Consider the following 26,143-nt stretch of genomic DNA (forward strand, 5'->3'; position numbering starts at 1 on the left):
AAAATATCTAAGCACAAGGTAAGCGAAAGCCATTTTTGCCTGTAAAAAAGATTGTGTTCACAAATATGCAATTCAAAGAACTGACTACTATATCAAAGCAAATGTAATTAAATATTTTTATGCCCCACCTACGATAGTAGAGGGGCATTATGTTTTCTGGTCTGTGCATCCGTTCGTCCGTCCGTCTGTCCCGCTTCAGGTTAAAGTTTTTGGTCCAGGTAGTTGATGATGAAGTTGAAGTCCAATCCACTTCAAACTTATATATATATTTTTTAGTATACATGTTCCCTATGATATGATCTTTTTAATTTTAATGCCAAATAAGAGGGTTTACCCCAATTTCAAGGTCCACTGAACATAGAAAATGATAGTGCGAGTGGGGCATTCGTGTACTGGGGACACATTCTTGTTGGTTTTGAGCTATGTGATAGGTTTTGTTAGATTATGTAATGTTTTATCAAATTTATATGCAATTTTATTTTTTTACACCACACAGTTTAAAAATCTGAGATTTTTATTCCAATGCAATATTAGACTGTGAGAGATTAAATTTGAAGTAATTGCAACTACATGTTTCTGATATTCTTTCATTGCTACAAATGGATGCTAAATATTTTTATTTTTATGTCTTTACAAATTCCTTGTTTCACTTGGACTGATAAATGTTTATAAACGATTATGTGTATCTCAGATATTGTTGCTGTAATCTTATTTTACTATATGAGTAATTATAATTTGATTCTTTGCAGTTGCCATTGCACATTTTCGTAGTACTTTTCAGTTCAAAAGTATATAAAAATGGACTTTTAACAAAGAACCGGCAAAATAACAAATTCACTATATTGCCGGCACCGGCAAAACACCCATTGCTATACTAATATGCTATTTTGCCGGCTAAAATTAAGATATTTTAATCAGAGCCGGCAAAATAGCCACTGTATAACTTTAATTGTCTCGCTTGCAACGAAAATCGATCAGACGAGACATAGCGATCCTAGATTCCGTCAGCACTGTAAACATTATGTTCAGTCTCTGGTTGTACAAAACACATGCCTATAACTTTGTCAAACCTAAATGTAATCTTACGAAAATTTGACAAAAGCTTCTTAATGATCAAGAGAACATCCAACGCAAACTTTGAAATTTGAAAACATATTTTTTAATTTATTTTTCCGTATTTTAGTGAGAAATTGACTAAGCGTTTTGCAGTTAACATTTAGGTACAGTCTGTGGTTAAAATTTTTGAAATCAATAACTTTTTCAAAACTTCATGAAATTTTACGATACTTGATCAGAAACTCGGTGATTCGTGACTGGAACCTTGAACTAAACAGCTGGAACATATTTCATGATCAATAAGCATTTTTTTCTGGATCGGTTACTACGTAATGGAGAAAGATTGGAGGGCTTTTTGCAGTCAGCTAGCAGGTAGTCTACAGTTATAAGTTCTTTGAACTCCAATACCTTTTTAAACGGTTTTACGAAACTTAAACATGGACAAGCTTCTTCATGGTTAAGAAATAGCAACGATCATGCATGGCTGATTGAACGACTTTTGGACAGTAAAATTTCAAAGAAAACTGCCTTTTGATTTATTTTTTTCATAATTTACGAAACAAATATAGTCCCTAGTGTTGACAGTGGGTTACTTGCCATTAATTTTTATACCCCTTCCAAATTTATTTCACTATGTTTAATGCCTCAAATTGCAAGTAGGGGGTGAAATTACACTGTAAAAAAATTTGGGTCCAGAATTTTAAAAGAAAGTAGTGATTTGGTCCAGCTGAAAAAGGTTTAAAGTTAGCACTTCGGAAGCTGTCAAAAGATTTCAAGACGCCCTAATCATAAAATTGTCCATATTTTGAGTTAGAGACGATGAAGTTTTCTATAATTTTGATATAATTTGTCCCAAAAGTAGTACAACACACTGTAAGAGTTTCTTTGAGAAAGCGCAGGTGGGATTATTTTTTATTTTCATTTATGTTCTAAAAGAAATGCACTACGAAATAATTGTGGTCTCGGACCGTCTTCTCTATTTGACAGAATATTTATTTTCGTATTTAAACAGATTAAAAATTGACAAACAAAATCTTAAAACAAATTATATGGTATTTCTTTCAAGATCAGGGATTCCCGCACAAGTAAACATCGGGGGAAAAACATGTTTTAGAACTTCAGGTCTATTTCTTGACATACATCTCGCTGCTTATATATATAGTTATACTTCGTTATACTAACAAGCTATGTTTTCTTATCTGTGACCCCAAGTATCCCAGACAGTAAATATATCTATTGAGAATCGAGGACTTGTATACCTTTATAGTTACCAATACACATGAGGCCAAGAAAGCTCTCACAACTGACTACTAGTATATACCATAATATATACAAATTTGAAAATATAACAATAATCACAGATTCAGCTGAAACGAGCACACACAATCATAAAAATTAGCACACTTGATTATCGAATAAAATTTGCAGAAATAGAATGAAATTCAAAACAGTGTGGCTGTGGCCATTGATTGACACATAAAATTCATTCATTGACTGGGACAATTTACGTGAACGTTTGTCTGTAACGACCACTGTTCACGACGTACCTACGATAGACATTTAAACTGTGGGGTCACCAAACTTTAAGGTTTCTTAACGCCTTTAATTATAAAATAATTCGAAAAAATAATCAGGAATAACCTTTATGTTTTGATTTATATAATTGATATAAATCAAAACATCGTGTTATTTCTGATTAATTTTTATACGACCGCAAATTTTGAAAAAATTTTCGTCGTATATTGCTATCACGTCGGCGTCGGCGTCGTCGTCGTCGTCGTCGTCGTCCGAATACTTTTAGTTTTCGCACTCTAACTTTAGTAAAAGTGAATTGAAATCTATGAAATTTAAACACAAGGTTTATGACCACAAAAGGAAGGTTGGGATTGATTTTGGGAGTTTTGGTCCCAACATTTTAGGAATTAAGGGCCAAAAAGGGCCCAAATAAGCATTTCTTGGTTTTCACACTATAACTTTAGTTTAAGTTAATAGAAATCTATGAAATTTTGACACAAGGTTTATGACCACAAAAGAAAGATTGGTATTGATTTTGGGAGTTTTGATTTCAACAGTTTAGGAATTAGGGGCCAAAAAAAGGGCCCAAATAAGCATTATTCTTGGTTTTTGCACAATTACTTTAGTGTAAGTGAATAGAAATCAATGAAATTTAAACACAATGTTTATGACCACAAAAGGAAGGTTGGTATTGATTTTGGGAGTTTAGGTCCCAACAGTTTAGGAATTAGGGGCCAAAAAGGGACCCAAATAAGCATTTTTCTTGGTTTTCGCACCATAACTTTAGTATAAGTAAATAGAAATCTATGAAATTTAAACACAAGGTTTATGACCATATAGAGAAGGTTGGTATAGATTTTGGGAGTTTTGGTCCCAACAGTTTAGGAATAAGGGGCCCAAAGGGTCCAAAATTAAACTTTGTTTGATTTCATCAAAAATTGAATAATTGAAATTCTTTGATATGCCGAATCTAACTGTGTATGTAGATACTTAATTTTTGGTCCCGTTTTCAAATTGGTCTACATTAAGGTCCAAAGGGTCCAAAATAAAACTTAGTTTGATTTTGACAAAAATTGAATCGGTTGGGTTCTTTGATATGCTGAATTTAAAAATGTACTTAGATTTTTGAATGTTGGCCCAGTTTTCAAGTTGGTCCAAATCGGGGTCCAAAATTAAACTTTGTTTGATTTCATCAAAAAATGAATAAATGGGGTTCTTTGATATGCCAAATCTAACTGTGTATGTAGATTCTTCATTTTTGGTCCTGTTTTCAAATTGGTCTACATTAAAGTCCAAAGGGTCCAAAATTAAACTTAGTTTGATTTTAACAAAAATTAAATTCTTGGGCTTCTTTGATATGCTTTATCTAAACATGTACTTTGATTTTTGATTATGGGCCCAGTTTTCAAGTTGGTCCAAATCAGGATTCAAAATTATCACATTAAGTATTGTGGAATAGCAAGAAATTTTCAATTGCACTGTATTGCACAACAGCAAGAAATATCTAATTGCACAATATTGTGCAATAGCAATTTTTTTTTCAATTGGAGTTATCTTTCTTTGTATAGAATAGTAGTTGAATCAACCTTAATCATTGTTTTATACAATATACAATGTATTTTCATTTTTACTACCAACTGATAAATTAAAACAATCTTTACCATTCAGTGATAACAAGCACTTTTTATAACATTTTAATATTGTATGATGTATTTAAATGTGCAGTTATTGTTGCAAACTTCATTAGAAATTTGAATTGAAATCAGTACATTATAACTTTAGTATAAGTGAATAGAAATCTATGAAATTTAAACACAAGGTTTATGACCATAAAAGGAAGGTTGGTATTGATTTCGGGAGTTTTGGTCCCAACAGTTTAGGAATTTGGGGCCCAAAGGGTCCAAAATTAAACTTTGTTTGATTTTGACAAAAATTGAATCCTTGGGGTTCTTTGATATGCTGAATCTAAAAATGTACTTAGATTTTTAATTATTGGCCCAGTTTTCAAGTTGGTCCAAATCGGGGTCGAAAATTAAACTTTGTTTGATTTCATCAAAAATTGAATAAATGGGGTTCTTGGATATTCCAAATCTAACTGTGTATGTAGATTTTTAATTTTTGGTCCAGTTTTCAAATTGGTCTACATTAAGGTCCAAAGGGTCCAAAATCATAATGTGACATAAACCTATGTTGTGTCAACTATTTAATCACAATCCACATTTAAAGCTGTATCAAACTTAAAAGTTGTGTCCATACTTGTCCCATCTGTTCAGGGTTCTACATCTGCGGTCGTATAATGCTGCGCCCTGCGAAGCAACTGGTTTCGAATTACTTTATTGAGGTGTTGAGAACCTTTGGTGACCCCATAGTTTAAGTGTCTTTAAAAAGTACACAGTGAGCATTGGTCGTTACATACAAACGTTCACGTAAATTGTCCCAGTCAATGGATGAATTTAATGTGTCAATCAATGGCCACAGCCACACTGTTTTGAATTTCATTCTAAGCGCACATATGCCTCAAATTAAAATAAAACAAAATATGGATCAAAAACACTTTAAAATGTCCCATAAATAATAAGTTGAAACAAAGAATTGGGGTTTTAACAAAAAAAAATCATAACATAAACAGAACTTACTATCATAAGCATACAGCAAAATATATAGCCTAAAGCTGGTAGCAAAACTGAAACGGATATAGCCAAAAAAGCAGGAATGTAATTCAACCATGGGTTAACAAAGTTTGGTGCATGTATTTACATATATGTTATTTTTTCAACAAACCACATAGATACGCAAGATATCAAATCGCTATATAGCATCACCACCAGATAAAGGTACCCCGAAGCAAAAAAACAATGAGGGCAAAAACTACCTTTTCTAATCCCCGTTCAGTAAACAACAATTCGCCGTACAGTTTATCTGTGTAAAAAATAGTTTATTTCAAAATACAGTTGTTCAATGTGATATACCTTTGTTCTACGAAAACGTCAAATGAATACTAGTTGTTGAAGCATAATTGTTTTTCATCAAGTTTAAACTCGATGCTTCGTTGGACAGGTACCACCATATCCGATTCTGACGACTTTTGAAGAGAGAGACAACCAATTAAGGATCAAATTAGCCATAAATAGTAGCTACAATAATTGGAATCACTATCACAAAACTTTACTTGCCATCAAAACGTAGACTATAATGAAAATAAGAAGAATTTGACCTTACCTGACTTCACATTTGATTTTTTAACCGCTTAGAATATACCTATATCCCGATGGTGATGCTACACAGTGAAACTGGTCAATTGAGGACATATTTATGGCTTTATTTTATTGTCAGTTAGTTCCAAAGTCTTGTAACCTCATATCTAAGGGAATTTTTACCATACTTTACAGTTCTGAGGCTTAGAAGATATGTACTGCAGTACGAATATCTAAAGTTATGTGGATAATTTCATATAACCATTAAACAACTAAGCTGCTTAAAATTATCGCTACTAGATCTAAGAGTTGAATAGAGTTATCTCTCTTTACAATGTAATTATTACTGTGTTTTTGTGTTATCGGGAACCAATATAAGATCATATTCTAAACATCAAGAGAATAAATAACTAAAGATGTTGCTACTCATAGTATTCGAGTTGAAATCCTCCACTTTATACAGTCACAAAATTGGTGTTAAAGAGGCAGTGAAAATGTTAACAGACAGTTTACACAATATATAATAGCTTGTAAAATATAGAAGAACTGTAAATAACAGAAAAAAGGAAGAAGACATATCTGCTTATGAAATAGAAATAAAGCAATTTAAAAAGTGAGCCAAACTGAAGCATAAATACTTATCATTTATACATGTGTAATAAAGAAAATTTAAAAAGACAAAATCGGATCTTTTAAATCGATTTCAACAAAATTAGATTTTTTTTTTTTTTTTTTTTTTTTAGAATAAAATTAACATATTAAAACATGTTAAAAATGTACACGAGTCGAATACCCAGCTAAAGTATAACTGTCAAACGTATATCGAAATCTTTCACATTGAACCAAATAGTCCAAATATTTGTTAAAAAAAAGAGCTAAGAAAACCTTATTTGAAATTAAGAATTTGTCAAAGTCCGTCAATAATTTATATACTATAATTAATTTTAAACTTCTCAAAAAAAACACTTTTTATCTGAAACTCAGATGTCAATTACTGTGACAATTTATGTTCTTTAAGGTAGTCCCTACATGTAACACTACAGGGAAATAACTCTGTTAAAATCAACCGAACGTATTGATGACGTTCTAGGTTAACGGAAATACTAAACTTCTAAAAGATCAAAAGTAGTGTTTTTCAACTGCTATTATATATATCTAATGAACATTTTACCGATAAAGTTTATGGTTCTAGTGTTTTGATTTTTTTTTATATATTATTGTCAAAAGAAAATATTTTGTCAATTTTTTTATTAAAATTATACGAGCCCAATCAATTTTAGAAAAAGTGTTTGGTACCATGCACCTTAACTAAAACTAAACATGATCATCAACACAGGAAAAGATGATGAGGATGAGAATGGATGGCTGCTTAACATCTAATGACAAGTTAAATGCACAATCAGGATGAGGACATGGTATTTAAATCATCATTAGAATTTTGAATCCTGCATGCTTTGCACTTGACAAACACGTTGAGCCTGATTTTTTACTTGCTTCTTCACAAGTTCACTGGGGTAAAGCTGATGACCGTAACTGCATTCACGGTCATCCCAAGATGTCGGATGAAAAATTAGGTCAGTTTCTGTATTGTCTGTTAAAGTGTTTCTATATCATTTTCTTTACAAATCATACATTGAAACGATGTAAATTTATAAAAGAATCACTCGAAAATCACTAATTACTTCCGAGAAATGTGCATGAAACGGGAAATTCGATTTGAAAAAATCGTTAAGATGACCGTAAATCATAATCAAAATATTTTCAAGATGACCGTAACATAAAACAAGGATGACCGTGATTGGTAAAAAGCTGACCGTAACTTGTAAAGGATGACCGTAATTTGTAAAGACTGACTGTAATTTATATAGGACGACCGTAACTTTTATAGGATGACCATCAATTCTAAGAAATATTCGTATTGTATTCAAAGCTTTTTTGTTGAGTTTGTCGATCTCAATAGGGGCTCGGTTAGCGGATATAAATATGTTTCATAAAATTCTTTTTTTAAACTATAATATAATTGCCATACTTAGGATTTATAACAATGATAGTAAATTGCATATTTCTCGTAAACAATGAAATATTTATTGATATCGACGTTAAAATTTTAACACAAATTGACAGCGACACGACGAAAATTTGAAGAAACATGAATGTGTCCCTAGTACACGGATGCCTCATCTACACTATCATTTTCTATGTTTAGTGGACTATGAAAATGGGATAAAACTGTAATTTGGCATTAGAATTAAAAAAGATCATACCACAGGGAAAATGTGTACTAAGTTTCAATTTTATTTAACTTGAAGCTGGACAAACGGACAAACAAACAGACGAACGGACGAACGTACGCACAGACCAGAAAAACATAATGCCAATAAATGGAGCATTAAAAACATTAATAATACATACGAATATTTGGTAATCGAGCCCATGTGTATGGTTCCAGAGGAACCAGATTAAAATCTTAATTTGTCTTGATATATGCAGGCGGAAACACTTTTGAAATAGAACAAAAGAATCGAAGCTCTGTGTTTATCGAGAAAGCGATAAATGTTAACTGTAATGTTTGATATAGTAACAAAATTTTAAAAAGTTAATAGAAACAAATAAAACGACAATTTTCTTATTTTAAAAACACCATTTGCATAAGTTTTCAATGTATCTATTACATAGTAATGCAAAACAATAAGATATCAAGTCGACGACATGGTTCTTATCGGGGCCTTAATAGCTGACTATGCGGTATGGGCTTTGCTCATTGTTGAAGGCCTTACGGTTACCTATAGTTGTTAATGTTTGTGTCATTTTGGTCTTTTCTGGATAGTTGTCTCATTGGCAATAATACCACATCTTCTTTTTTATATATAGTATCTATAAGTTGGATGTAGAAAATGCATAACCTCCGATTTTTGTTTATCACGGACGGAGAACATATCAATCTTTTAGTTGAGAAATTTTCGTGTCTGCCCTTCCATTATGTGAATCAAGAAAAAATATCCCAAAACAGGTAACGATTGTATCGAAAAGAGAAAAATCGAGTGCACCTTTTTATGTAAGGGCATGTTTGGGGTGTATATTTTGTCTTTAAAACGTACAAAGCAAGAGTATTTTATATAGCATCTCGCTTCAGATTCTATCATTATTATATATCAAAGCTACAGGTTGACTTTAACGTAAAAAAATGACAGTACGAAAAGATGAAATATATGGGTCAAGTGAGATACCTATCTAATGAATCAAAAAAAACAGAGTAGGTGTGTTCGAATAGCTATTTTTTCTAAAAGTACTTTACGACAGTCTTTTAATTTGGATGATGAAAATGGATATCTTCGAAAAAATATGATTTTTTTGTGTGTGATAACTAAAGGGTTTATAATCTTCAACCACTGAAAATGTTTAGTCTGCCCTTCCACGAAATATTTAATTAGAATTTTTTTAAATGCTTAAGAATTTTCAAAAATTCCATCTGACATCTGAACAGACAATATTTTTAAGTTGAATCAATGCAGACAAGATCATTAACTAATGCTCATAAGCTAGTAGATACATTTGTCTTTTAAAATATAACTGACATATAACGATCGATCGTAATGGTGCTATGTGGATAAATTTATCAGTTTTCAAGAGCAAAATTGGCAGAGCGTCATCCCTACAATGGCTTCCATTTCTACGATTGTGAGCATGACCTGGCGTAATGGGGAGATAATTTTGAAGAAGTAGAATCCTGACTGTATGAATAACATTTCTGTATATATACAAATTGACAACGTTCCGCCTTGTGATACGCTTTTCGTACAATACTATTTTAAGGATCTACTTTGCTGGAGCTTCACTAGTTTATTCGAATGATATTTTCAAAATATTTCTGTTATTTGCACGACAAAATGAAAGACGATATAATATCAATGGGTGTACATGCAATTTTTTGGCATTTTTAAAAATGTGTATTTATTATATGTCATTAAAAGGAATCCCAGAAACAAAAAAAATCTTTGTCGAGCAGTTGAAGGCTGTGCACCGCATTTTTTTCATTATGCTTGTAAGGTGTCATTTTATCGCGCTTTTGTAGCATGTTTTCCATTCCTGTTCATTTGCATGTCTTTTGGCAAATTCATTTTAAAAATTAAACCCTCTACTGTAAAAAAAGATAAAGTAATCTTTGCATTTGAAGCACGTCTTATTTTCTTCTACCTATAGGATAAAACTCTCATATTAATATGTGTATACCAACACGATTAATCATTTGATACAAAAAGATAGTTAAATAAATACGGATATTTCTTAGAATTGAGGGTCATCCTTTAAAAGTTACGGTCATCATTTACAAATTATATACGGTCAACTTAAAAGCAGTTACGGTCACCCTTGTTATGAATCGCTGATTCTGTTACGGTCATCTCGATTGTGATTTACGGTCATCTTGGCGATTTTTTTAAATCGGATTTCCCGTTTCATGCACATTTCGCAGAAGTAATTCGTGATTTCCGAGTGATTCTTTTATTTTACATCGTTTCAATGTATGATTTGTAAAGAAAATGATATAGAAACACTTTAACATACAATACAGAAACTGACCTAATTTTTCATCCGACATCTTGGGATGACCGTAAATGCAGTTGCGGTCAACAGCTTTACCCCAGTGAAGTTAGTGAGAGACCACGGACGACATGTTTCACTACCCAGACACATTATTTTCCTTCCGAGCACGCGAGCGAGCATCAATGCATTTGAAAATCCTGGAAAGAAGTTGAGACAGAAGATTTGATGGATATTTTTAGAGATAAATCACTTCTTACATTTTGTAACCGCAAAGAATGTTTCACATTAAGCAGCTATAATTAAATTATGGAGATTCTTAGAACATTATATCATGGAGATAATACCGCTATAATATATTAATATTTGATATACCTTGAGTTTTATATAAAAAATAAGCAAAACAAAATTTTATAAGAAGCTTATTTTTGGGGAATCTGCAGGATTATACATTACATTTTGCCAGCATCATGATTCTAAATTGAATTAATTTAGATAATAAACGGCTTCTGAGTCAACAAAATACTGGAGAAGAAGAGATACACGTGTAATTCATTAAAATATCATTTTTAAAAACGTCGTGAACAGCTTTATGAAAGATTTATGCTCATCTGTGCTCGATTAAAATATGAAACATGTAGAAAGTTTTGATGAAATAATCAAATAGTCATGAAATATTTGTCTGGTAATCAAATAAAAACTACAAAAATGGCAAAGTAATCACATAATCACTATCCCACGAGGAGGCTCTTTGATTTACTGTGTAACAGTATAAACCAAAATTTATAACATTATTTAAGTACACCAAATATATTAACTGAAGAAAACTTATACATACATAGTAGAAGCGATTAAAACATATTTCTTAGGATGAAAGTACATGTAGTGTCGCAGTTGTAATTCGAAATAAGACGAAAAAATAAGAATTATTCATTGTAATACATATATAAGCGAAAAATTAAAAGATAGTTTAAATTATTTTACTAAAATACAAAACTTCAACTTGAATTTCCATTTGGGCAGTTTCTGATAAATCAAATGTATCAAGATATTTTATCTGGATATATGAAAATGCAAAAAAAATATATATATTTCGCAACTACGAGAAAATGTCGTCTACAGAAAAAGAGTAAAAGTGTTTTTTCAGTTGATGGTGCCGACTTTAAAATGCGAAATAAGCCAGAATAATCACATATAGCAGGATACTACGAAAGCCTTTTAGAGCATGCTAATTTACTTTTTTTACAATTTGATATAATAAATTATTAATATGATATAACACATTATCAATTTGATATTATACAAATATAGTCTGTATGATATGAGATCGATACAAGAATATATTGACCTGAAAGAAGTATATTGACTGAGGACGAAGTCCGAGGTCGATATACGTCTTTTGGTCGATATATCCTGTATTGACCTCATACAAAGGCTAATATTTGTTATATTATTAATTTCAGACCATATTTGTATCAACATCGTCATTTGATTTTGTTTGAATTTCATGTATATCATATTGTCTCCTCGACAATAACAACATATTAGTTGTTATTTCATTTACTTGTTTTTGTTTGTTTGGCATCTTATGTATTTGAAGATTTTTTTCGTCGAATAATCGATCACAGATATCTTTGTTTCAAAACGTTTTTAAAACGATATCCTGAAATTCATTACATGACGTCACAAATTATATCGGTCTTTTAGATATTCTAAAAATAACTGTGCAAAAAGTAGAACTTAGAGGAAAATCAATTCGAAAAGTCCATAATCACATGGCAAAATTAAATAACAAAACGCATCAAAAAACGAATGTACAAGAACTGTCATATTTCTGACTTGGTACAGGCATTTTAAAATTTAATGTAGAAAATGGTGGATTAAACCTGGTTTTATAGCGCTAACCCTCTCACTTTGATGACAGTCTCATCAAATTCGTAATTATGCTTTTTGCTGTGCAATATGCTTTTTGCTATCCGCCGTTTTCTCTGTATTTTCGAAAATATAGTTTAACATGTAACTATCCCTAAGCGAATCAAACTTGTTAAAATATACGAATAAATAATATAACGAATTATTAATTTGATATTATCAGATTATTACATGACATTTTTCATATCGCATGTATTAGCAGCCCTAGGTTCAATATCAGCCCAAGAGCCGCATGGCTCGAGGGCTGATATTGACCGAGGGCTGATAATACATGCGATATGAAAAATGACATGTTATGATCTTTTTATCATATGCTTCAACAATTGAGAAAAATAACAGATTCATATATTGATCCTTTTACGTGATTCCCAAATAGAAGTTCAAAGATTGAAAAGTTCACGGACGTCGGACCCAGTACATTCGATATCAAATCTTTCTACCATACATGCCAATGAGACAACTATGATAATCCACAAAAGACAAAAATGACACAGACATTAACAACTATAGGTCACCGTACGGCCTTCATCAATGAGCAAAGCCCATACCGCATAGTCAGCTATAAAAGGCTTGGCTGTGCAGGTTGCTCGGCCGCCCCTTTCAGTATGAGACAATGTTTTGTTTATTACTAGTATATACTAAATCACTGACGCAAGACTGAAGCGGGCCCCCTTTTAGGCAGTTAGTGCGAATCACCTTAGGTTTCAACCATTACATGCTAAATCGGGGGAGGGGGAAGGTTTTTTCATAATAATAATACATTGAAATTTAACATATACTTTCCTATATGTAGTGTTTCTTTATAAGTATTGCCAACAAAATTCCTCAAATTTGGGATCATAATGTTGTTTAAGAAAAACACCTTACCCCCTGTACTTCATAAAAGTGCAAAGTCTTCTTCAATACACGTGCATGGTTAATTCGGATCACATATTTTCTATTCCGATATTATAAGAATTCGAAGGTTCGTATCATTTACAATATCAATCAACATTTTTCTGGGATTTTTTTTACTACCAACGTTTAACCTCGAGGTTACATTGTAGTAAAAAAAAATCCAATAAAAACGTTGAATGTAAATGATATGAACCTTTAAAGTCTTATATTATAGGACTCATGTTTTTCAAATATAATGTGTTGTTCAATTATGTTATGATGATTTTAATAAACTTCACATTAGGTTATTTGTCACGTATATTGATTACATTATATCGAGTTGTCCCAACGATACACTTGTCGGTGCGCTCGATCATACGAATTTACCGACATTCATATAGACAAAATGACCCAACTTTGAAAAATTCTTGTGACGAAACTACATTTCGGAACACGTTAAAAATTGGATACTCAGAAAGCTGCATTATTAAGGTTTGATATATATTTTTTTCAAAAAAAAAGAAAAATATGCAGTCAAATCTGGCAGTTTTTTTACACACCTCTATGTTGAACAATAGATTGTTCAATTAACATCATGTTTGGCAATTAAAAATTCATATATTAACAAATTTAGCTTTAGCATATACTTTATTTATAGTGGTTGTATAAAAGTTATATAATGGTTTTGTGTTTTAAGAGATATTCATCCCTATGCATATCGGTTTTTCTGCGTAAATTGTCTCTCCTTTTTTCTACCTTTTCTATCTCTTTCATAAGAAGAGTGATTTTTCTATTGTTCTAGTGTCACTGGAAATCCCACTGCATATGCCTCAACAGAGGAGAAAACATGTTTAATATGGACGACTCGACAAACCAAAAAAAAAACAACAATATACATAATGAACACAGTCTGATTGGAAAAGTCAACCTTTTCAAAGTAACTTTCTAAATTATGTTTGAAACTTATAAAGAATGCATTTATTTAATAATTTGTTTGTTTGTTTGTTTGTTTTGTGATAACGTTACGGAAAGGCATGTGATAACAATCGAAGCATGTGAGAAACTTTTCATATCAGCCCGCTAAGCACCAATTCGAAAAATATGGAATTTACGTTAATTTAATGCTATTATCATACAGTAAAAATCATATGTTATTTAATCTAAGTATATGATAAAACAAATTATTAATTTGATATAACCATAGACATATAATACAATTGTATTATAAGTCTCTGATATAACAAATTATTAATTTGATATAACAAATTACCAATTTGATATACAAATTACCAATTTGATTTAACAGATTATAATTATTTGATATAACAATTTATTAATTTGATATATCAAAAATGGATGTTTGATATGTTAAGGTAAGGTTTGCATGAAACCTGGATTTTTTTCTTAGTGATATTATACCAATATGATACATAATTCTGTTCAAGGAGGAGAACCCAATCATTTAATGAAAAAAAATCGAACATCGCCCGTCCTGTTTTATTCAGGTGAAAAGCTCAAAATTCCGATTTTTTACGATTTTTAGGGAAAATTTTATGTGAATTCTTCTGAAATAATAATGTATGCGAGTGACTATAAAAGAATAAAACTGAATAAAACATGTATAAATAATTGTGGTCCATTCATTAATTATAATAAATTTTAATTAAAAAATTCATAAAAAAGTTCCTAAAAACAAGATTCTTTAATTTTTGGGTTAAAACAAACCCGTTGCCATTGCAACAAAAAGCCAAAAATATCCCTTTTCCGGGTCCATCGTTTTGGTAAAAAACTGTGAACGTAAGGATTTCAGGGGCGTAGCTGCCGTTAGGCACTTTAGGCACGTGCCTACACATATTTTTTTCACAAATATTTTTTTTTATTAAAAAATTAATAAACAACATTATCTGTAGATGAAAGCCGGTGAAGTTGTCAAAACTCTTTAATTATCGAATGTCATGTGTACACTGGTCTCTCGTCCTTAGTGTATGGAATATTGGATAGAATTAAATGTTTTTACGATTTTACCTTTTATAGAAACTATAAACTAGAACTTTGGTTCAGATCATTTCACTTCTATCAACAACCTAGACACATGAGTTTTTAATTAGTTGTTGTTAATTTTCAACTAGCTTTCCACTTTGTCTTCACCCGACTTGCCAATGTTGGCCAGTCGTCCGTTTGGCTGTGCAGGATGTACAAATACACAGTCACGTCTGGTCAGAATGGGGACATAAAATCCTATGCCTAGTTGTAGAGAGAATGCAACTCTTTGAGGAGTTCGTAATTGGTCTACTGAAAGGCAAAATTTCTGCTCCTATCCAATAATCCCTCATTTTCCAATGCATGCCTTCTACTTCTACTTCTACCATATAGTGACCGCCTTCAACAAATTGAAGATTATGTCACAGGAGGAAACTTACAACAAGACATAGATTGAAAGAATGTACAAGTTTTAAGAAAAAAAACATGAAAAATTAAAAAATATAAAATGTTTTGTATAATAAAGTAAGATGTTGTAATTAATATTGATGCTTTGAGATTGAAGATTTGAAAGAGTCTACTGAAGTGCAATTTACAATGTTATCTGGTAGTTTGTTCCAGTCGGTAATAGTTCTTGGAAAATATGATTCTTTTCTGTACTGTGTTTTGCAGGATGGAATTTGGAAGCTGTTCGAATTAGAATGTCTTGTTTGTCTTTTTTGAGGAATTAATTTATTATTTTTAGGGATTGCAACCTTTTCGTGTTCAATTTTGTAAAGCATTACCAATCTGGAGTCTTTTCTTCTGTCAGAGAGTCTGCGCCATTCAAGATGTTGTAACATGTTACCAACGCTTGAGGTGTTTCTGTATTTGTTGGTAACAAAACGTGCAGCCCTCCTTTGAACTTTTTCAATGCTATCTATGTCTTGTTGTAAGTATGGGTCCCAAACAGAGCAAGCATACTCTAGTGATGGTCTTACTAGGGACTTATATGCTTGCTCTTTAATGGATGTTGAACTTATGTTCAGGTTCCTCCTTAGAAAGCCTAGTGTGCTATTAGCTTTCTTGCATATGTTGTTAATATGCACATCCCATTTAAGGTTGGAACTGATGGTGACCCCCAGATATTTTGCTGTTGTTACATGTTCTAATGAATGATTGTGTAATGTGTAATTAAATGTGATTGGTTTTTTATTTCTGGTGACTGAAATTACATTACACTTATCTGGGTGGAATGCCATTTTCCAAGTAGTTTCCCACGATGCCAGTTTGTCTAGATCTTTTTGTAATGTTAATGCATCGGAGTTTGATTTTATTGCCAAATAAACTATTGTGTCGTCTGCAAATAAACGTACTGTAGATGTTAGACCAGTTGGAATGTCATTTATATAGTACAAGAAGAGACTTGGTCCAAGAACTGACCCCTGTGGAACCCCTGACTCAACTGCAACATACTCAGATTTTCCCCCTCTAGAACTACTGCCTGTTTGCGATTGCTAAGAACATTTTGTATCCAGTAATTTAATTCCCCTTGTATCCCGTAATGATGAAGCTTATTAGTTAAAAAAGAATGTGAAACCTTATCGAATGCTTTAGAAAAATCCATGACCAAAATATCTGTTTGTTTACCGTTTTCCATGTTTAGTGAGACATCGTCTATAAATTCTAGTAGTTGTGTTTCGCAGGATCGACCTCTGCGAAATCCATGCTGAAGGGGATATAAAATGTTATGATTATCTGTTATGCCATTTTTAGATTTCCAGACCTTCGCCCTGGACGACACCTATTACAGGACCTAGCTCCAAGTAGTATTTATTGTAAAAAAAAAAAATCAACGGTCCTGAACTTGCATAAATATTTGACACTGGATGTAAAAAAAATAATCAATCAACTGGCTTCCAGTAATTTTGAGTACTCTTAAATCAAATCTGCGTGTAATGGCCACAATTATTCAAAATTCCTAAGAAGGTAGGGATTTTACAGTAGAGGATATAAAGAAATACGAACTTCTTGAATTTTGTTAGGCATCGACTATGTCTGTATGTGTTTGTGTGGCTAGGGTGAAGGTTTAAGAATCAAAAGATTGATGTTTGATGTCTATCCAAAAGGATAGTTCTATTATATAGTAGTATCAGTGTTTACGTGCCTATTTTTTTAATGAAGGATCTTCAATATGTACTATTAATTAAGTTAAAGGTATATATCAATCAGAACGGAATAGATATGATAATACCAAACTTTTCATCATGTATATTATAATCATCATGATAAAATAACCAGTAAATTTAATATTTTTGTACATAAAATTTTGCAGCTAAAACGCTGAAAACCGTTTTCCGTCGGGGGCTTCGCCCCCTGAACCCCATACTAGGGCTCTGCCCTGGACCTGCTGGGGGCCTTAAGCGGCCCTAGGCCCCCTGCCGATTGGTGCCTACAGTTGACTGAATACCTAGCTACGCCCCTGGATTTAACTATTTGCATTATAATGAGCTAATAAAATTGGTATGTCCCCGAACTCGTTTTTACAGAGATGGGCGTTATGTGTTCATCTTGTCATTTCTGTAAAACACAAAAATATTTTTTTTGTCGATCTCCAAAGAAGAAAGTCATCTTTAATAGCATCTTTTTACAAAGAATGATTTTGTCTTGTAACACTTTGGGGCTGACCATAATCAATGAGAGAAAACAGTGATTAACTTGGGGATGACATCAAAAGATAAATGTAGGATAAAAAAACTTACATCAAATAGTTTGGGGATGGGGGGGGGGGGGGGTAAAAGTTGCTGCAAGTTTTGTTAATTTGACATCGATTTTACATATATCCATATTGGTCAATCAATTTTTTTCCAAATAAAGTTAAGAGGAGGGGAAGGGGGAAGGGTCAGTGTATCCTACATTGAACTTTTGATGTCGTCCCTTAACTTTTATGCCCACAACTATCAGTCGGAAGGGGAGGTGTTTAAATTTGGTCATACTTGTGTATTAATACATGTACAAGGCTCTGATTTTGAAGGAAACACTTATATTCTTTCAGTGCTTCAAACTGTAATATTTTGAATCTTAGGAAAGCATTCAAATTGCCATTTAAAGTAATGAAAATTGCTTTATTTTCCCATGTTTGGTAAATTGTCTGTATGCAGCAATTGGATGAAAAGACATCAGTTTTGACAGCAAACATGTTTAGTCCATTCATTTAAATCTAGACATCAACAAATGTTATTCAAATATGATCAAATATTTATGACTAAGCAGGGGAAAGCCTTGCAGGAGAAAGATAGATTACTGGTATGATTTGTCCAATTGTTACACAGGATGTTCGGATTTGGGGTCTTTGACCAAACAAACAAACTACATGCTCCTATACATGATGAAAGACGAAACAGACGATGGCCTGGGAATACAAATGACCAGCCGTATATGTATTTTTCATATTTAAATAAGTTATGTAGACCTGTAATATGAAAATCTTCCACATACTTTCAATAAATTAAAATCAGTTCAATGAAGTTCACAGGAGTAACGGCACTGTAGTTGAGGAGTCTCCACCGTCAATTGTCGATTTGATGTTCACAAATGCAGTTTTACTGTCGACGCGTATGGGAGTTCTAAAACGGAAATTTGCGACCGTCAAATCAAAATTGATTGTGGCTATACTCTTCAACCACAGTAGTTCCAATTCTAATGCATTATAAAAAGAAATAATACGTTAGAGCTTCGAATAAATGGGGAATGTGTCCATGGGACACTGATGATGCCTCCTTTTGCATAAACACAAAACATTATAAAGCATTACGTATAAATTTTATAACATTTGGTTAAAGCAAACTAAACAATGCTAAAGGTAGAGAACAGAAACGAAAATAAAATTCAGTAAACGACCTCATAAAAATACTCCAAGCGTCGTCACTACTTCATTATGATCTCTTATATATATATACGGAGACAGACTAAAAACTAACAATTTCCCGGATTTTATAGTGAGCCCGTGCATGTGTAGAGACACATGTTACCATCCTTGTTTTTAGATAAATTGATTCAAAGTTGACTGATATGCATAGAAGTTTGTTTGATTAGAGGTTGTAAAAAGTCCAGTGGCAAATACTTCAGGCATGTTCAGGACGACACAATACAAAAGTTGTGTCTGAAAGACACATTTTAATGCATCCATAAAAGAAACGATTAGAAACATTCCGTCAGTTGTAAAAGTGATTGATAAAATAACATATATTTCGAACGATGTAAACGTGTGGGTTGTGTGCGTATTTGCGGATAAACCTTGCATACTGTACATTTGAAAAGACCAAGTTCAACATTCTGTCATTCGTAAAAATTATGCAATAAAAATCTCTGAGAATATAATTTTTATATATGCATCCTCTATAAGTATAAAACATGGCGCATTATGTAAATTCCAACCATTTTTAAACGAAATTGACTAAAAGTGGCACAAAAATGTGCCGTTTTTCACTCAATTCTGCGTTTCTATAATTTTATTTAAATACTTTATGAAAAATCGGAAACGGCGTGCATCAGACTTACAAATTCAATGAAAGAGACAGCTTAACAGTCAGTGAAAAAATTATCCGGGTTCTTGAAGCAGAATAAACAGCACTTCTATCTTGTGAAAAGCAAGACGGGGACAAACCAAAAAAACACACAAGATATTAGATCGATTTCTATTGAAATGAGCTTCCAATAAAATTAGGGTTTTTTTTAAGGTTTTACGTGCTACAAGAGAAAAAGGACGGGAGAAAGGAGAAAGGTATACCCTGTCCGACCCCTCATAAATCTAGAACTGTAAAAGTGACAACATCAAAATTCACAAATTTATTCTGTGTTTTTGTGGTAAAAAGTATTGTGCATAAGTTTTATATATCAGTTGGTTGAGGCAAACTAAAGTTAGAGAACGGAAACCAATTTGTAAAAACGGACGTACACTATGATAAGTACATTCGGATGAACGTACAAACAGACAAGGATAAAACCCAATGCCCCGTTTGCTACGGCGGGGGCATAAAAATGTATATTTATGAAATAAAATAAAATTCCGCGAAACTTTATGAATGGTTTTTGCACAAAGACGTTATGGCTTAACGTGACGTCATATAAATGAAACCTAACAAACTGAAGGTCATAACGTTACTTGTACAATTCAAATTTTCATAAAATTACATCAAAACGGCGATTTTGAGGTAGGCGTTGTTTTATTTTCGATAATATTTGTAGTTATCGAACATTGGTTAATCAAAACAATTCAAAATGGCGGGTCCCTCCTTTTTTCAATTATGTGAATACGAGTTATCTCCCTGTGTACGCAAACCTTACCTTAAATTACTTATGCATGAATTGGGGTTATTCCCCCTTCTCTATTTGACATAAAAGGAATTGAAGTAAAATGGTCGTTCCCTAATATATTTTGTACACAGATATATTCCATCTCCCACTGCTTTTTGTTCACCTAGTACGATCAGACGATGCACTTGATTTTAACGTGCTTTTTAGTAACAGCAAATATGGCCGGGTTACCATAGTAAATAGGTGCATGTAAGAAACCATACATGTAGCTCGCTCATGCAGATCTTTCACCAGAAAAAGAACTGTTAAGTATAAATTCCTGAGGAAATGAGTAAAAAATGACCAAAATGTGCATGACATTCACTTTCCTTTGAAATTTATTCAATACTTCAATTTCAAGTGTGTTCGAAATATTAAGCCTGTCACCTACAGAAAGCCAACATCTGAACTTTTACAACGGAAAAGGTAAAAACATTTGAAATAAAGAGCTTGTATGAGGGTGTGAATGGAGTTTAGACTAGTAGATCAGAATAGAAAATAATCAACAAAATTATATAAAGAATTGAGAAAGGCCTCCTTGTGGATATTGTTACATGTATTATGTTATTTTTCTAGCTGTTGAATCAACATAATATACACTGGTATTCATAAACTAAACTTAATTTGCTGTATCAGCGTTCATTTTCAGTACTAAACGTTCCAAATTATAAGAGGTGTGATATATCAAATGTTTTTATTTTTTCCAAATTCATACAAGCATGTAGTTTACCTTTACAATAGTTCTAGAAATGAAATTAATTTTGATAACTTTATCATTGTCATATACATGTATTACCATTATCCAAGTCTGACAAACTTAGTGTGTGCAAGCTTTCTGAGACAAACCAAGAATCTTCTTGAAAACTGTTTCTACAAAACCGTACCGACACATGATAGCAATCTGAATAAAATGTCAATTGTCGTCCTTTAATATGGATGTTTGCAATTTTGTCAATAATTTATTAAATAAAACATGTTTCGACAATTATATTTGAAAAGTACATAGAATGATGAAAAATCATCATGCAAATGATAGCACAATATCATGAACATCCTTTTGTAAGATAAAACTGCAAGAAGTCAATTGTAAAAATACCAAAGCATACAACATTTTGTTTGAGATTTAAAGTTTCATGTCAAGAAACAAAGAAACTTGCTCCTCACCTAATGAAGTTTAACTGAAGGTGAGGTTGCCGCCCTTTCCATGATACTGATAGACAATGGTGTTCTCCTGGATATACTGTGATTATTCACAGCGGAGTTGAACATAAGCATTGCTTCTGCCAGTCATCATAGAAGTGAACTGAGTCCTGTTGGGTTGTAAATTGCCTAGGAGGATATCTAAGGATAGGTAATATATAATGGTAAGTAAGCAAGAGAGAGTGAGTGAATGAGCTAGAGAGAGTGAGTGAAAGTGAGTGAATGAGCTAGAGTGAGTGAATGAGCTAGAGTAAGTGAATGAGCTAGAGAGAGTGAGTGAGCTAGAGAGAGTGAGTGAGCTAGAGACAGTGAGTGAATGAGCTAGAGACAGTGAGTGAATGAGCTAGAGAGAGAAAGTAGTGAGCGGGAGAGAGAGAGACAGAGAAAGAGAAAGTGAATTGAATGAGAGAAAGAGAAAGTGAATTGAATGAGAGAGAGAGAAAGTGAATTGAATGAGAGAGAGAGAAGAGAGAGAGAGAGAGTGTGTGTGAGCTAGGGCGATTGAGAGATAGACTGAGTGACTGAGTGAGAGGGATAATGAGGGATGTCAAAAATCATGTTACATTATTTATTTTATGTAACAAATATGCTAGTGACAAATAACAGCCTTCAATTTGCTACAATAAGGTAGTTTACCCTTTTTTTGGACACACAGCATGCACACTTGAATATTATGACTACTTTATAGTATAAATATTGCTTTTGGTTCAATTATCTTAAAATTGAAAAAGTGTCATATCTGTCTCTATTAGTATCCATATGTAGTTTTCTTTGTTTGACGCGTATGTTATTACCAGTCCAATTTGAGCTTGAATTCAGTGATACAGTGTTTTGACAACAGCCTTATGGGTTTTTCAATGTTAGAAATAGATCATATAAGGAAATACAGTCAAGCAGAAGTCAATATAACAATTTTAGTGCTGTTATGGGTATAGAACCACTAACTCAGGCCCGGTCGAAAGGAACATACAAGAAAATAGTACATATTTCAAACAAAATATTTTCTACCCATAGCTGTATCTTTGCCAATTGCGGGTATATTTGGTTATTTATGGTATCAAATGAAAGCTTTGGGACTTGGGATCACTGTAGAACCCTTGTTGAAAGAATAATTTAAATTATAAAGAAGTATATGAAAATTTGATAGAAGGGCACATTTGACCTGTTGTTCAGATGAGAAGTTCCTGTTTTTGTACTATCAAACTTCAGGGAACCAGTACGCTCTAATATGCAATTAAAGGTATGTTGATTTTTGCAGCAGAAGTCAGCATAAGGTATAGTTTTGACATAAAATAACAGCCATTTTATTTGAACTTAAAACAAAGAAGCCATTAATTAATGCTTGAAATTGCAAAATTTAACATAGAAAGCAGTGGGGCTATGAACTAGTGGTTTTATACCTATTAATGATAATTTCTACCGAGTTTTTTGTTTTGAGAAACAATTATTGCCGCCGGTCAAAATCTAGTCGTTATAATTATAATTCATGGATTTGAACGATAACTGAAATTGATTACACAACTTTGGTACTTTTTTGTCGAAATTTTGGTGTATATGCAAACTATTCCTGATTATTTATAAGGAATTTTTACAGGTTTAAATAGGTGGAACCAAATGGGTTCTTGAAAATTTGGTAAGAGCCTATCCGGCTTTTCTGAAATATACATTATGATAATAAATATTTAAATATATTATAGTAACAAAGTCTTTATTTAAATCTAAAGCATTTATCATTTTCAATATGAAAGATCGTGAGAATCGTCGTCCTTTTGACGATTTTTTCGTGCCTAACGGTTCTTCTACACACACATGCCTTTTGTCAGAGGAATAGAACATTCTTTTACCCTTCATTCTAATATATATCTATTAATTAAATAAATACAGTCTTTGAACGATACTATTATCTTTTTTCGGAATGCTCCTTCTGAAACAAAGTGGTTAATTTACTTAACTTTCCAGATATCTAATGATAAATATTTCAGCAGCATGGCATCTAAAGATCGCTCTTAATTGCCTAAGACAAGAATAGCAAGCGCGCTTTTATTTTTACATTGCGTATTAATTAATCACCCACCAACTTGTACACGTGCGGAAATTCGTCATCAATATTTAGAAGTGATACATATACAAGATGAGGGAGATAGTTCACATACAAGCAGGGCAGTGTGGAAATCAAATCGGTTCCAAGGTAATCTTTTTCTTAATCTGATTTTTAAATTATCTTGATACCACATAATATTTATTGCCGGATTCCTGACCACTAAAATAATATTCGTACAACTTGGCGAAGAATGCGTGGAGAAATACACGTCAACCTAAATACATATATATAACATGTCTACCTTTATTTACCATCACAGAGTAAATAATTCTAACATTTTTTGCCGGCGAAGAAGATGTTAAAAAGTATTTCCAATACCAAGTGACCTCTTCTGTTTTAATTGGTAGAACTGCCGCCCTATAAATTAACTTTTCAAAGAAGGGAGGGGCACCTGTTTTCTAAAATCATGTATAAAATGGCTGCTACTTCTAATACACATATGATTATAACTATCTCTCAATGACCTTGTTATTATCTAGTACTTACCGACGTAATTACATATCATACAACTGTCAATTTTGTCTGGTTTACAACTAGGGAGGGTCAATATATTGTTGATGTTTATGTTTATGTGTTTTCTACGAAGCTTCACATGTTTTTCTCACATTTATCATGTATTATTTATGTAAATTATAACATTAAGTTTCACTTTTGAACAGCATGAATTTTTAATTTTAAGGATTATTTTATTTTCACAACATATACATCATGTATACTCTACGATTCTTCTTATGATTTATGTATTTGAATAGTAACCTAGGTTGTAGTAGCATATATAATTTATAGTTGTTTGATATCCAGCGGCAAATATTACTTGCATTACATGTACATGTTAGATAAATACCAACCCGCTTTAAAACTAGACCCTCTTTTGGTATTTCACTCTTAAATGTTCTTGCTTTTTTTATATTCTTGAATTTATAACCCCAGATAGAAACAAATTACACCGTTTTCGTTTGGGTTTTAAAAAAAAGAAGATTGAAGATGTTGTATGATTGCCAAGAGACTAGTATCCACCATCTAGAGCCTAAACCAAGAAGATGTAAGCATACATGTATATTTTTATAAACATACATTGTATTTAAGTCCCTGTATGGCCTTCAGCAATGAGTAAAACTTATAGCGTACAAATGCATTGGCAGTCATAAAAGGTTCAAACATGACAAAATGTAAACTGAATGAGAAAAACAGCGGCCTAATTTATGACAAAAAATAAACGAAAAACAAATATGACAGACAGCAACAAACGACACACATCTGATAAACTGCCCCTGATTATTCCTATCCTATTACTAAGTACTTTCTGCCCAATAAAGATTGACTTTACATTTCATGGAAAATATATACCTATTTAAATAAAGATAATTAGAAATTTTTGAAAATGTGTCCAAGAAACCAATGTTTGACTAGCTATAAATAATTAGCTGGATCACAGCACGAATGATGCTTTAATTCTTATAACTGTAGATTCACCTTAGATATTTACTTTAAGTTGAAAATCAAACATTTACCACGACAAACTGTGTGTACAATAATTTGGAATTAAATAGATAACAATATGTTTCCTAATTTCATGTTGTTTGGGACTTTTTTCCTGTTCCCCACCTTCTATATGTTGAGCAATCGGTAATTTGGATATTTACTTATTTTCCGTACCAGTTCATTTTGTGGCCTCTTTGTGGTCCGAGTATACCAGAAAACTATGTCGATTTCTTTAAAAAAAAAAAATAATAAAAAAAATAGAGACAATGATTTAGATTTTTATGAGGGGGGGGGGGGGGCAATACCTTTTTATGTTAACCTGTATTTGCCTTTTTCAAGGCGTTGTTAACTGTTATCTGAGACAAATTTAAACTGATTTTAACCCACTGTGAAACTGTTATCAGCATTTTTGCATTTGTTGTTAACTGTTTTTGCCAAAATCTAGGTGTTATTAACATGTTAACAGACCCCCTATATTGTCCACCTCTTTTATAACTCAAGTTTCAAGTGTTGGAAATACGAAATTTCATGATACAAACAACATAATTATGTACATTTTCGGAAAATATAAAACGTAATAGTACTCGCTATGAAACAGGAGAAAATCTCGACGATGCTCGCTTTTCGTCCTGTTTCTAAAGCTCATACAAATAAAGTTCATATTTTCTGACATATGTACACGTGTTTCCGTTTTACGTATATATCCATACTTTAACCAAATGGTGACTCAGATATTCTAGTAGGTCCGATACAAAATTCTTGACATATTTGATATCATAAACAGCTAAAAATAAAGATATTAAAATTAGAATTGATATGCAGAATGCGTCTGAGACCTATATTAGAATGACATTTATTTGAAGGAATATAGAAAGGTTCATTGACCTGGTGTATTGTTAAATTTGACTTTATCATTTGTAAGACAAAGGGGAGA

General features: G+C 32.3%; 1 protein-coding gene across 2 annotated transcripts in view; it reads left to right on the forward strand.

The window, feature by feature from the left end:
• Window positions 1-26,143, forward strand: part of LOC139487003 (tubulin beta-2 chain-like) — a 46,614-nt gene that overhangs the window by 624 nt on the left and 19,847 nt on the right. The window contains exon 1 of one of the 2 annotated variants that reach the window (XM_071272029.1): window positions 23,529-23,814. The exons of the other annotated variant lie outside the window; for it this stretch is intronic. Within the exon in view, the coding sequence (XP_071128130.1) occupies window positions 23,758-23,814 (57 nt within the window). The 5' untranslated portion in view covers window positions 23,529-23,757. Of the gene's footprint in view, window positions 1-23,528; window positions 23,815-26,143 lie in introns of those variants that run through there. 2 annotated transcript variants of the gene reach the window in all.

The sequence above is a fragment of the Mytilus edulis genome, chromosome 1 (genome assembly GCF_963676685.1).
Source record: "Mytilus edulis chromosome 1, xbMytEdul2.2, whole genome shotgun sequence".
In the NCBI taxonomy this organism is placed as follows: Eukaryota; Metazoa; Mollusca; class Bivalvia; order Mytilida; family Mytilidae; genus Mytilus; species Mytilus edulis.